This window comes from Nematostella vectensis, chromosome 6, assembly GCF_932526225.1.
Source record: "Nematostella vectensis chromosome 6, jaNemVect1.1, whole genome shotgun sequence".
NCBI lineage: Eukaryota > Metazoa > Cnidaria > Anthozoa > Actiniaria > Edwardsiidae > Nematostella > Nematostella vectensis.
The window spans coordinates 1,045,701-1,060,248 of NC_064039.1; the positions used below are offsets into that span (position 1 = coordinate 1,045,701).

Below are 14,548 nucleotides of genomic sequence, written 5' to 3' on the forward strand. Positions count from 1 at the left end.
TAATATATTTTGTGCAAACATAATGCTAGCTTTGTGAGTTTAGTCGACATTTTATTGATAATTAAAATACAGATGTCCTAATACTACATGACTATAAGTGTTAATTAAATAGCTTTTGATTTTTTTCATTGTTTTCTTTTCTAATCAGTCATGACGAATTCTCTGTTTGCCAAAACTTTTCCCCAAAAAGCACGAGAAAGTGTTGGCTGATCAGGTTCGTAGAAATGGGTCCCCGTATTGAACACTGTTTTCGCTTAATCGCATTATTTCAGATTGTCTATTAATGCCCATGACAGCTCTAGCAGATTTACTGCTACTTCAGCTTTAATGAATGGCCTCACATCTCTACAAATAAAATCTACTTCTATTATTAGAATAATATGGCGGTGCAGGAAAAACATAAGTAAGGATTTCCCTCAGATTTAAAGGCATCGTTACTAGGTTTAAGCATGTGTCACTTTATAGGAGCTGTAAGTTCATTAGAACGCATCCCACTAACACAATAATATTTTGCTGTTATCTGAGCCTCGACATGCTCTTAGAATTTGGTGAATTCTCTACCTGGCATTCTTATAAAAAAGTTTCTTATGAAAAAAGAGTCCAGTCCAAGTTTATTATGTGTTGATGTGTGGTGTGAGGCGCGTTCATATTTTTACGTTATTAAATTTCTAGTCGCTATAAAATCCTCCAAGTTTTCAGACCATTCAAAGACTCAATCGGTCAACACCCCCAGAAGCAAGGGGTGCATAAGCATAAGTTCTGCCAAGCAAAGTTTATTTCAGTGCTTTACACGTGCTCTCGCACGTTTTTATCGAGTGGGCGAGTGTGGGTTTGAGTAGGGTCTATTTGCGCGAAAGAAAATTCTGCAAAACGTTTACGCAAGCTTGAAAACAACACATCTCTTCAAATTGACGTCTGTGTTTGATCGGTACTTCTCGAGCTGTCTCAGTGGTCTGGAGTTGAGTTGAGTGTTTGTCACAGCACACTTCAACAGTTCAACGATATCTATACCTTCGCACCACTTGCAAATCACGGCTACGCGACATAGCAATAAAGCAATATTCTTTTTTAGAATTTGAAACATTTACCATATCTTGTGCATTTGCGCGGGGTAGAAATCGTTTATTACCGTGCAAAGCGGCAAAAATTTTAATGTATATACGCATAAGATTGTTTTGCTGCTTAGCAAACAATCTCGTCTGGTGCTTCGCCATATAGCACCGTGTACAGAAAGTTTACATTATGATTTATGATATGGTGTTAAGTGTTTCTTTTCTTTTTTCTATTTTAGTTTGCAGGCCGGCCTACGATATTGGCCAAAAATTGAAACCAAAAAAAAAATTGAACCAAAAATGTGACAGCATTACCGCAGGTTGTAAATTCGCCGCCAGTCCCCCACCAGGAGTGCAAGAAAATGGTGCATAAAAAGATGGCGGATCGTTCAAATTTATGGAACAGTTATGAAATTAGGCACAGTGATAGAGGAACTCACACTGAGCAATTCTGGATATGGACCCACCCCCAAAAATGTATACTTACAGTTTTAAAGAGGTGGAATTAATTTCCCTAAAAACCTGAATAAAACCAATACTTCGCTTGTTACGGTCACAAAACTTTACCCAGTGATGGATATTAACATAAACCTACAGTTTAACGGAAAAATAAACCACGCCCCTTTGATACTTACAGTTTTAGGGGTGGAACAAGTTATTTCCTTTAATAAGCATTAAATCCAGTACCATTTATTTTACGACTTTCAAACTCCACATAATTGCTATACTCTTTACAAAACTTCATTCGAGATATGTACCCACGCCCAGATGTGAGTATTTACATTTATACTAGAGATGAGAGGCAAATTGCTTATATAGAGTGCCTTTTCAATACAAACTGAGATCTAAGATTTCATATACTAACTCATAATGGTATATTGCAAGATATTCCCAACCGTTTAGCCACGCCCCTATTGTACTTACAATAGATGCACGAAGGAGGTATATCGCTTATATAGAGTGCCTTTCAGCACGAACGGCGAGCTACAAATCCACATATTTATATATTGCAGGATCTAGTCGAGCGTATTACCACGCCCATATAGAACTTACAATTATACTAGAGACACATAAGCGTAATATATACCATACACATAGCACGCTTATAATGATCAATAAATATAAAACACAGAATTGTTGTCGACAGGAGTGATCTTGTTGCGTATATAATACCACGAGTTGACAAGTGTACTTACAGTGCTATCGAAAATGAGATAATTGTTATTATTAGCTGTGAATTGGACTTCTCCGGGTCCAAGTGTGGTGAATAATTCGTTGAAGAAATGGCGAGGGAGGTGTTGAGAGAGTAATCGGAGCACTGCATATTCAAAATGGAGCACTATCAACCTGCCAGTCATAAGGGTAGGAAGAGCCACTCCCAGTACAAATCAAATGCAGAAAAAAGGCATAACTTCATTGTAAAAAGTTGAAATACCAAGCATGCATACTGTATGTGGTAGTTGTAAATAACACATACCTTTTTCGAAATCAAAAACGTCTTTTTTTTCGTACGTTATGCAATATCAAACCTGTTAATATCACTTTTTAGTATTTTCGCAAAGTACTAGCTATTATGAAGCTCTAGGGCCTAGGACGTATTTGTTTCAAGACTATTGAGTAGGAACGTGCATCATCGATTATTTTTTTATTTGACTTGTTCCATGATCAATTAATTCAGAACTGCCTTTGATAATGTCTTCACTCAAACTTTTATTCATGTGAACAGACCTCGTTCTTTCGTGGAGAAGGTAAAACGAGTGCGTGGAATGTCTGGGAGGCGTTCCCAGAGGTCTCATCGGCTTTGACTGCCTTATCGGACATTCCGAACAAGGAAACAGTTCTGGCAAGCATCGGCACCCTTGAACGCTTTGTTGTCCTTCTCTACTCCAAGATGAGCTAGCTCTCATCGGTGAACGACGCCCGGAAGGAGATGGTTGCGAGGAGATCCCGCTTATCCCGCGGGAGGCAAACCCACCTACATTCGCCGCCCTTCTACAGCACTGCAAGAGAGCGGCATACCAGGCTGGCTATTGCTGGGCGCAGTCTCTCGTGGTGCAGCCTGTTATGCCCTTCCAACCTATTGGTGCTGGGAATCCTCCGACAATGGCACCTGGCGTCCTCTTTGGAGCCTGTTCCCTCCAATGTCAACCTGTATCAAGCTGGTAGAGTGCGGCTGAAAGCCCGATAAAGGCTGCAAAAGGAGATGCAGGTGCATCAAGACGGGGCTTAAATGCACTGCTCTGTGTAGGTGCGGTGGTGACTGTGAGTGGCAATGAAACAGAGACAGGTAAGAATTGAATTGGGTTCTTGAAACTAAAAAACTAAATGCTCACTGAAACGTTTTTTTTTTTATATCAACAGTGCTTCTCCGGTGGACACGGGGATGTTGAGCATGTGGGTTGAACAACCCACATGCTTATGGGACCCCACCCCAGTAAAGTATTCTTCAGTATATTGCCTATTCTTAGTTTATTATTGGTGTCGCGGTGAACTTAATGATTGTCTTAAATTCAACAGTCTCTATTAATTTTAGCTTTCCAGCTTATTTTAAAAAAAGGTTTAATTTGTTTCATCTTATCTAGAACTGTTAATGTCATATGGGCGATGCCCTACACATTTTTTTAAACTTTGTGAAACTGTGTTAGTATGTACAATTGTCACGTGCAGTTCGAATGGAAGGACGTTCTTTCTATAAACTCCTGTAAGTACTATAAGGGCATGGTTATACATTTAACTATATCGGCAATATACCAATATCGGCGAGTATATTGATTTTTAGCTTGAAATGAGTATTGAAAGCGACAATATACCTCCATTCCCGTCATCTGTAGTATAACTGTAAATACCATAGGGGCGTAGTAATGCAATTGATTATAACCGGTAATATACCAATATAAGTAAGCATGTGGATTTGTAGCTCATAGCTCGTATTGAAAAGCAAACTATATGCGATTACCTCCTTCGTGCCATCTTAGTATAATAGTAAGTACAATAGGGGCGTGGCTATACGGTTGGGAATATCTTGCAATATACCATTATAAGTTAGTATATGAATTCTTAGCTCTCAGTTTGTATTGAAAGGCACTCTAAGCAATATGCCTCTTTTGTATAATCACTAGTATAACTGTAAGTACTCGCATCTGGGCGTGGGTCCATATCTCGAATGAAGTTTTGTAAAGAGTACTACAATTATGTGGAGTTTGAAAGTTGTACAATAAATAGTATTGGTTTTAATGCTGATTAAAGGAAAAAAATATTCCACCCCTAAAACTGTAAGTATCAAGGGGGCGTGGTATATTTTTCTTTAAACTGTACTTTATGTTAATATCCATCACTGGGTTAAGTTTTGTGGCCGTAACACGAAAAGTATTGGTTTTATTCAGGTTTTTAGGGAAATTAATTCCACCTCTACAAAACTGTAAGTATACATTTTTGGGGATGGGTCCATATCCAGAATAGCTCAGTGCGAGATTCTCTATCACAGTGCCAAATTTCAAAAATGTTCCACAAATTTGAACGATGCTGCACCATTTTCTTCCACTACAGGGATGTGAATCTAATCTATTGAGGAAGATGCTAGGCGCGTACACAGGAGTGGCTGAAGGGGTGCGCAGTCATTGGTATCATATGCGCAGTGCGCACTGCGCACCCTACTGTGTACGCACCTAAACTGCTAAATGAGGTATAATCCAACACTTTGAGAGTTTATCCGTGTTGATCTCTAATTTATTATGAAACAACATCCACTCCATCAAAGACACAAAAGTAGGTACAAACCGTTAATAAATTTAAAAGGTGATCAACTAGATTACCTATGGTGAATTGATTAATGGACCATCGGAAAAGAATATTTCCAATGAGGTTTTAGCATACGTGACATGCGAATAAAATATAGTTTTGCATGATTTTTTAGTCCTAATCGTTACCGCTCACATATTCCTTATTGTGCTATAAATGTTTGCCTGGGCTACAGGCTATTAGTTACTAGCCATCTTTTTTATATATTTTCATGATTTGGCTCAATGTCTCATGCCATTTTTTAAAGGTTTTTTAAAGGGGGCTCGTGTCAGAAATCTTTTAATAAAACGAATAGCCGTTCTTCTTGCTTGTTTAGTATCTTTCAGTTTCAAGTTCATGAAAAGAAGACATGACGAAAACAATTTCGATTTTTTTAATGGTTATTTCGGGAACCCCTGAAATTTTATGCCCACATCTTCCGTATGAGACAATAAATGTCTGCCAATCGAAGGCATGTGGGATAATTTCGGCGATGTTAGCCCCTGTCATCAATTTTATCAGCTTAGCTTTTGCGATATCTTTCAACTAATTGCATACATAAATTTGCTATTTATAAAACTTTGTTTTATATGATTATTTCAAGATAACACTATCTGAAATCAGTGCTAGTATTTCTACCCTTCACAAAGAATGGAAGGTATATTTATATAATAATTCCATTTGTTCGGAAGCATTCGTGAATTCTCCAACAACGCTTTTAGCTTCACAAAGTGAATATACTAATTACACGAAAATGGTAAATATACGTTTCCTTGTATTGTTCAAAGTGCTTAACACATTTTCTTATTGAATCCGGCCCCTGCATCGTTGTTATGATGGCATGATTGAACGAGCTCGAGCCTGTTGCCTCTCTTTTCTTCATATCGTCATCTGGCGATTACATCACTTCCGGTCAGCAGCTTCGCCACACTTACTTGGTCACGTGGTTACCATAATCGATCACATGGTCACTGTATCAGCCCTTCGGGATTGGAGTTTGCGTATGCACCATTAGCATGAGCCTGCTCCATGCCCACGCGATACAAGTTCTGTCGAAAAAGCACAATGGGATTATAACCGCGTTATAAAGTGAAAAATACAGTGGGACTTTAGTACCATATGTAACCCTTTTGAATTATGTACATTAGCTAGTTGGTTGTTGCTAGTTAGTTTGAGACTTATATACGCCGCTACCAATTTGGTTGCGAGACTTCGCAGGCCCATCTAGCGAAATCAGCGGTGCGGAAGCAGTAAAGAACCTCTCGCATTTCCCGTTAATAACAGATCATAAAATCTTTCTCTTTTGAATTTTCAAAGAGATGACAGGATGGTGTTTCAATCCGATGCGCAACGTGAGTGTCAAGTCGCAAAAAAAGTGAATGTTTTTGGCTGACAAGTTTTTTTTGATTGATTTGTCAGCAATGCTGAACGTGTTAGCTAGTCACCCTGTCAAGTGGTTCGTTGGGTACCCTGTGTCGTCGGGCTTCCTGTGTCATACCTCTGGCATCGCTCGCCCCTTGTGGGAGTTAACAGGCTGAAGCTCATGTAGCTCTCCGTTAGACGAGCTGACAAACACTCGACCTCCCACGTAGAACACATTGTCGTCCTTCCAAAGGTCGTACTTCTGCTTTCTCTTCTTCAGTCGCTTGGCGTAGCACTGGGTAATATCAAGGGTGGTGTGAGATACAGTATGACATTCTCTTGGCGTCATGCTAAGATACAGTATAATAGTCGCCCAGCGTTATTCTAAGCTACAGTATAATAGTCGCCCGGCGTTATTCTAAGCTACAGTAAATAGTGAGCTGTCCACGCTGAACATATTCTCTCGCAGTTGTCAACACAAACTGCGAACGAACGAACGAAAAGAAGATTATGGGTACTATTTTAAGTGTGAATTTTCATCTTATACTTGAAATAAAGAAATGAGAGTTATTCATAGACAGCTGAAGCCTGAACTTTTAAAAAGCGCCCATCCCTTCAAATAAGCGCCTTACTTCGATCAAGCGCCGTCCTTGTGCGAAAAGCAAGTAAATAAACGCAAGGGGCGCTAAAACGAGCATTTTCGGTAACGAGGGAGGGGAGGGGTTAAGATTGGACCTCCCTCTCGATCCTTGGTCCCTGATCCCGATGGCCATTTACAGCTCATATTATGATCCACTTGCTCCCTGATCCCGATGGCCATTTACAGCTCATATTATGATCCACTTACCAAAAGGGCTATGATGACAACAGCCATCACGAACACGACCACACACGCCACAATCACCGCTATCTCCCAATCCTTGAGACCGTCATTTTGAGCGGCCTTAGTACTTGGAATCTGCTTCTCAGCCACTCTGACATCCAGGACGTTAAACCCAAGCGTTCCGCTGCTATTTGCCTGACGGATCGACTTCTCGATAGCAAATGCTGACACGTTTGGTGATTTTTGGGTGTGGACGTCAAAATTGACTCCTATACTTCCTTCGTAAAATTTTGTGACTTCCACAGAGATATAGTCTTCAAGACTGGTTGAAAATACTTTATCAAGGTCGCTCTCTACTTCTGTTTTCTTGGCTTTGAATTCAGGGGTGAATGAGAGAGCAAGATTGTCGTCCCATTCCTCCTTAATGCGCAGGTTTCCTGAATATACATTTGTTTCTGTGTATGTTGGTCCTGTTGTCGGTGCAACGGAGGTCGATAGAAGTGTTGAAGTTGATGAAGAAGGGACAATCGGTGAAATATTCAAAACAGAGAATGATGTTTCCTGTCCAATTGAGGTTGCTGTACTTTTGCTCGTTGTAGGCAAATCAGAATCTGTCAATACTGATGTCAAAGAAGATTGTGGCGATGCAATTGTCAAAGGTTTGGATGTTTCAGATAAAGCGGAGAAAGTTTCCTTAGTTGTATATGACATCGTTGCAGATGTTGTAAGTGGTGATGTCGTAAACGTTGCGTACGTTACAAGCGATGAAGTAGTTGATTCAACTGATACTGTTATTCCTTGTTGTGATGGCAACACAATCACCGTTGCTGTTGTTGTTGTTATTGTTGCTGTCTTTGTTGCTTCTGTTTCACTCACTGAGGCTTCCACTTGTACGGATGTTGCCGACATGAGAGGTGTTTCTGTTGATAACATCACTGTTGATGTCGCTGCTAACTCTGTTGGTGCTGTTGCTGTACTTTCTAAAGCTCTTGCTGTTGTAGCTTCTGCAGTTGTTGTTGTTGTTATTGTTGCTGTAGCTGCTTCCACTAATATTGTTGTTGTTGCTACTGGTTGTAATATTGTTGTTGTTGCTACTGGTTGTAATTTTGTTGTTGATATTGTTTTTACTACTGTCGATAATTCTGTAGCTGATTCTTCCAATGTTAATATTTCTATTGGCATAGAGGACAACAAGGAATTTGCCGTTGGCCCGATGATTGATCCTTGAGTCTCTTCCAAGGAAGTCGTTCGACTAAATGCTGATATAATAGTTGTCGGAGATGCTGTTTTCTCAGTTATTGGCGTCTCCAACATCATTGATGATTGGTCGCGCAAATTGGAGCTTCGTGTTGCTGTCCCTTCCAGACTCACTGACGATAACAAACTTGACGCAGTATCAGTTGAACCACCCGTTAATGCCGTTGATGGACGTCGATAGTCTGTAGATAGTGTCACCGCTACATCACTGAAACGACTAGATGATGCAGATGACAACTGGTCTATGATGAGGGTAGCTGATGACCCAGAGGATGGAACACTTTCAGATGATGACGCTGACGTCAAGACCGTTGTGGTCCTCATTGATGACGTTGATGGCAAGCTGGATGACGTCATTGTTGTTGGCAGTGATGACGTTGTTGCACTCGATGTTATGATTAGTGATGACGCAAGAGTCCCAGGAGCTGGCGTAGATTGTGATGATGATATCATCATGGGTGAAGACTCTTTTATAACTCTTGACAGAGATGGGCTGGGCTGCAGATAATTTGTCCCTGTAGACATCTCAGGGGTACTCTCTGACGCAGTTAAATGCGCTGTCCTGAACTGCGTTGGATTGATCTCCATAATAGCGGAGGTTATTCCAGACAAACTTAATTGCCTTGTTGAAGTTGTAGAAGCTGAAGATGATGTTAAATTTAGAGAGATTGACTGATGAAATGATGTTGTTATGGCTAGTAAACTCGATGACGGCGACAAGGAAGACGCATGTACAAATACAGTTAAAGCTGATGAAGGTTTAAATGCTGTCGTCAACGTGTTAAATTTTGATGCAGATGGTTCAGCTGGTTCAAGAATTGCTGTTAATGATGAAGATGATAACGACGATGGCAATGAAAATGTAGCACCTTGTTTTGACGTATCTAGTCCTAAACTAGTCGTTGTCGAGACCAAGGGGCTTGATAGCGTTGATGTGACGACAGACGAGACACGCATCGTCAGTGTTGACCCAGATAAACTTTCTGCTGTTACAGATGAGAATGAGGTGCTTGATGATCCTATATCCGATGAAGGCGACACCCGCTGTGTGACCTCGGTTGTTCCACTCGAAAGAGAAATCGACAAAGTTTCAATTGATAATAATGCTTCTCCAGTGCTTGACAGTGTTACTTCAGTCGCTGAGAGCTTGCCTGTCATTAGTTTTGACGATGTCATTAATAATGTCGTTATTCTTGATAAGGTCAAAGCATCATCCAAGAGTAAGGTACTTTTGGAGACCGGAGTCGAAACTGTAGTGACTGACAGGCTATATAATAGGGAGTGGAAAGGCGACGGGGCAATTGTTGACGCGACCACCATAGATGTGGATGGAGGTGAGACTGATGTTGATGGTGAGAACGCAGATGTTGTTGATGATGACATCATCTCTTCGTTCAGCGTAGTAAGCACGACTTTGGACGAAGCAGATAATGATGAAGCCAAAGGGGTTGATAGTGTAAGCTTTTGATCATCTGATGCCGTTAGAGGTGGCAACGCTGTTTGAGTAGTTGATTTTACACCGGGGAGCATTGATGACGGTATCGGAGCTGAAGATATTGATAATGTCATGGTCAGTGGTGATGCAGCTTCTTGAACTTGAACTTCAGCAGAAGAACTACTTGGCATTGATGTGGCGACTGATTCGTCAACAGGAGAACTACTTGGTACTGGTGTCATGACTGTTGTGTCAAGAGGATAACTATTTGGCATTGATGTCTTGAGTGTTGTGTCAACAGGAGAACTTCTTGACATGGATGTCGTGACTGTTGTGTCAACAGGAGAACTGCTTGGCGTTGATATCTCGACTCTTGTGTCAACAGGATAATTACTTGACATTGATGGCGTGACTTGTGCGTCAACAAAAGAACTACTTGGCATTGATGTCGCAACTGTTGTGTCAACAGGATAACTACTTGACATGGATGTCGTGACTGTTGTGTCAACAGGAGAACTACTTGGCATTGATATCTCGACTCTTGTGTCAACAGGATAATTACTTGACATTGATGTCGTGACTTGTGCGTCAAGAGGATAACTACTTGACATGAATGTCTTGACTGTTGTGTCAACAGGAGAACTACTTGACATTGATGTCGCAACTGTTGTGTCAACAGGAGAACTGCTTGGCGTTGATATCTCGACTCTTGTGTCAACAGGATAATTACTTGACATTGATGGCGTGACTTGTGCGTCAACAAAAGAACTACTTGGCATTGATATCTCGACTGTTGTGTCAACAGGATAATTACTTGACATTGATGGCGTGACTTGTGCGTCAACAAAAGAACTACTTGGCATTGATGTCGCAACTGTTGTGTCAACAGGATAACTACTTGACATGGATGTCGAAACTGTTGCGTCAACAGGAGAACTTTTTGAAATCGATGGTGATGACGATAATGATAATGGAGGTGAGGTCGATGACGATGACGCAGGCGATGATAATGATGACAACAAAGATGACGGTGAAAATAACGACGGAGGCACCGATGACGTCGAGGTACTTGTGTTGGACGTACCCAGAATATTCGTAGCTCTCTTCGATTCCGTTAATTCTATACTTGGTGTCGCTTTTGCCTCTTCTGTTAATGCATCAGCTGATGTGGCAGTCGTGGTTGGTGTTGGTATGTCTTGACGCGTCGTAGCAGAAGACGTAATAATTATAGTGGACGTTGATGGGCTGTGAGATGATAATGAGGATAATAAAGATGATGATGATGAAAATGATGCTGATACTGTCGATGATGGTAATAATGACAGAGATGGTGATTCTGATGGTGTTAGTGTTGTTGATAATAATAAAGATGATACTGACAAGGAAAACAATGATGATGGTGATAAAGATGATGATGATGATGGTTGTGGGGATGGTGATGTTATGGCTGCCGCTTCTTGATTTGTATGAGATGTTTGTAAGCCATTTGTTGGCAGGCTGCTAACAGACGTGGTAGCAAATGCTGACAACCGAATGCTTGATGTGGTACCATGAGTTGTTGTGGATAGTTCACTGGATACATTTCCCCCATTTACTGAAAAAGAAGACGTGTGTACCTACCTTAGCACAGAACAATCATATTCAGGTTGATCAGAACATTATATATTGACTGACAAAATGCAACATAACAAAACTAAAAACAACACTAAATAGAAATGCAAAACCAAAACATTATATTATAAACAACAGTAAAATCTATAATGAAACCATAAAAACTGAAAATGCAAACTTCTGATGCTGCCTGCACTATTTGGGTTAGTATTGTAGGCTGGTATAAAAGCGTAAAAGTCTCATTATTGACAAATATTTGGATTTGGAAGAATTTAAAACATGAAACAAGTATGAACTTTATTTGGTATAAATAGTTAAGTAAATACAACATAAAAGTATTTTTTGGTACATTATAAGAAATACAGCTATTGAACCATCAATGAAGGTAAAAGACCGACCAAATTCAACATATACCTATATCTTTACTATTAAAAAATATGAAATCGACCACCAAATAACACACTAAACCCAAGAAAGCCAACGAAGCGAGGATTAACAATCCACTCTCGTATTCACAAAACCCAACATATGAGCGTGCGATATGGCATGGTTTGAATTTGGTTGTCGATTCCCGCCAAAAACATCAGACACAGGGTTCCCAACACGGATATAGGAAAATTTGAAATACTTAAATTTGCGCGGTATTTTAAAGAAAGCGCCTTTTCACATTTTTAATTAATGTTTACGACGACGCATACTATTCCCCTAAAGCACCAGGAAGCCCAATGAATACATTGAAGGATTGAAATATACCTTTAAAAGTTTTGTACAACAAAGAATTGCTTTTCGTGAATATTTCACGGGTAACCACTAGTAATAATATAATGACACACTATTTAGATTTCATACCCAGTCTGAAAGGCTTTTTAGCGGCATCTGAGTGTTCTTAGCATGTCCAAAATGTAAAAAAGAACTAAGACTAAACGATGTTATAAAAATAAATCAAATAAAAATGAGTTTAGTAGTTTAGTTATCATTAATGACGATTTTTTAACGTTTCAGGTTGCTACGTAAATTTGTTTTAAGTTTGCGTTCTCCTGTAAAGTTTGTATAAGGTTTTCATATCGGTTTTCAATGAGCTCATCAATATTTTATGATAAGACGCTAAACTCCCATTATTATTTCCATTTTACTTTTCTTATTTGTTTTCTTCTCAAATACGTTTTCTATCCTTTTCTGTACTCATCAAAGCAAACATATTTTCACGATTTTTTCTTGTTTAATAAAAAAAGGAACTTTGTTGCCGATGCAGTTTCCCGAAGCTTGGTGTTCATATATGTGCGTCCACACAGCAGGAGTTTACAGATCATCTTTATGATTAGCGGGTCATAAATTTTAAGCCTGGGTTTGTAAGCTTAACCTTGAATAAATAGATGTTCTTTCGACATTAGTTTCCGTTAACACAATCTCTTATAGGCACAATGAAAAATTATGCTTCGAATATGTGGGCTGTAAATAAAACTTTGGATAATGTTATATAAATACATCATATCTGAATTAAGCATACGTAAACTATCAAAGTTTCTTTTTATCTGAAAACGTTTGAATGGTAGCAAGAACGTTTTTGTCCTTATTCCGGTGTTTTTCTAGGACTGTTTACAAAGCAGGAAGAGAGAAATTAAAATCCCAACAATTACTGTCAGAGGTTCTTTCGACAGGTGAAAAGTAAATCGTCTCAATAGACGGGATGAAATTATCAGTGGGAAAACGATTATGTAGTTAACTGTTGGAAATTGTCTGGGAACTTTAGGAAGTTAATCATTAGGCTTAGGCTTAACAAAAAAGCTGTGCGCGTGTGTGAGTCAGGGTTGATCCTACTAGGTTAATCGGTGTGGTGAATATACTCACCGTTTCCTCCGAGCATCGCATTCCATATTGCAAATACCACAGCAAGGAAAACACAAACCATGGCCAAAACCCAAAACAGTCGAAGTATAAGATCCTGTATAGAATCTGCGAATGTTCCAGAGCTTCAATTATCGGTGTTGCTTCAATCCCACGGTGTTTTGAGCGTTGTTGATGTAGCGAGATCGCGTAGGTTCGAAAATTCAACAAAATGTTCAGTCTTGGAAATTATTCACAACTTTGCGCGAGTATCGCCCTTGTTGCGGGATCAGTGTGGTTAGATGCTTCAGCTTGTTTCCATTTAACCCCGGCGCCTGGTCATACCGAAATTGCTGAATCTTTGGATTTGCATAACATGTATTTACCCCTCGATGTATGAATCATGGAGTATAAAGCAATAAATCTTGAAAACTTTTGCGTTTAGAAGTTTGTCAATGGATATGGCTGACAGTGATTGGTCCGTTTGTCAAAGTCAGAAAACAACTATTCACGCGCAAACCGTAAGTCAAAGCTAACAATCAAACTTGCGCCACGGGCGCTCCGTTTTCTTTATTATCTGCGGATTGAATTTTTTGCCACACTTGTAATTATTTTCCCAAATCGATCCGATACAAGAATTTGTTTTTTTTTTTCAAATCCTGGGAACACTGAATTGTAAATTATTCAAGTGTGCTGCAAACCCGAATCATAACAACCAGTAAGAGTGGTTTTGAGACATTTTTTTTATCTAGAAAGCGCGTATCTACTTTTTCTTGACTAATGTCTCTTTATTCGCTATTTTGTTATTCTAGAAAAACCGACTGAGGGCGTCATTTCCATCGGTGGAGAATCATCGCAATCGCAACATACTCGAATGGATTCGGTAAATGAAGCAATACGCTTTTTTAGATGGTTATTTTTAGATTTCTTCACACATAATTTGTATTTCATATTAAATGAAAACAATTAAGTGTGGCAGAGCGGACCTCTTTAAACCGAATCTATCATACTGCATAAAAGCAAGTGTAAAAAATGAATAACCGGTAGCCGTAAAGCATTCTGATAATAGAGTTTTAAAAATCCTCCTCGACATTCTGCTTGCCAGCGATGCGCAGTGGATAACCGCGGAAAACTAGACTATAAGCAAATATTTTTTGGATCTCGGTGTCCGTTAAATGCAGGTTGTATTGTTTTTTTAACAAACACCTGCTTGTTCCTAAGGCGTCCTTGAAATACAGGTTCTAATGCACACTCATCATACTTAATGTAATAACTTCCGCTTAACGCTTAATGTAACAACACTCGACAATTAATGTAATAACGATGAATTTGGAATGATTTCGAAAGAAAAATTTGCAAGACAACCAAACTTAGGGTTAGCCGTCTAAGCGTCAAGGGGATGTAACG

General features: G+C 39.5%; 1 protein-coding gene across 1 annotated transcript; it reads right to left on the minus strand.

Annotated features, from left to right (window-relative positions):
• Window positions 1-4,760: 4,760 nt before the first annotated feature.
• LOC116617217 (serine-rich adhesin for platelets) lies at window positions 4,761-13,622 on the minus strand. Its single transcript, XM_048729412.1, has 4 exons — window positions 13,166-13,622; window positions 7,039-11,300; window positions 6,328-6,486; window positions 4,761-5,878 (listed from the first exon to the last, which is right to left on the minus strand). The coding sequence occupies exons 1-4, from the start codon at window positions 13,224-13,226 to the stop codon at window positions 5,798-5,800; spliced, it is 4,563 nt and encodes a 1,520-aa protein (XP_048585369.1). The 5' UTR covers window positions 13,227-13,622; the 3' UTR covers window positions 4,761-5,797.
• Window positions 13,623-14,548: the final 926 nt, after the last annotated feature.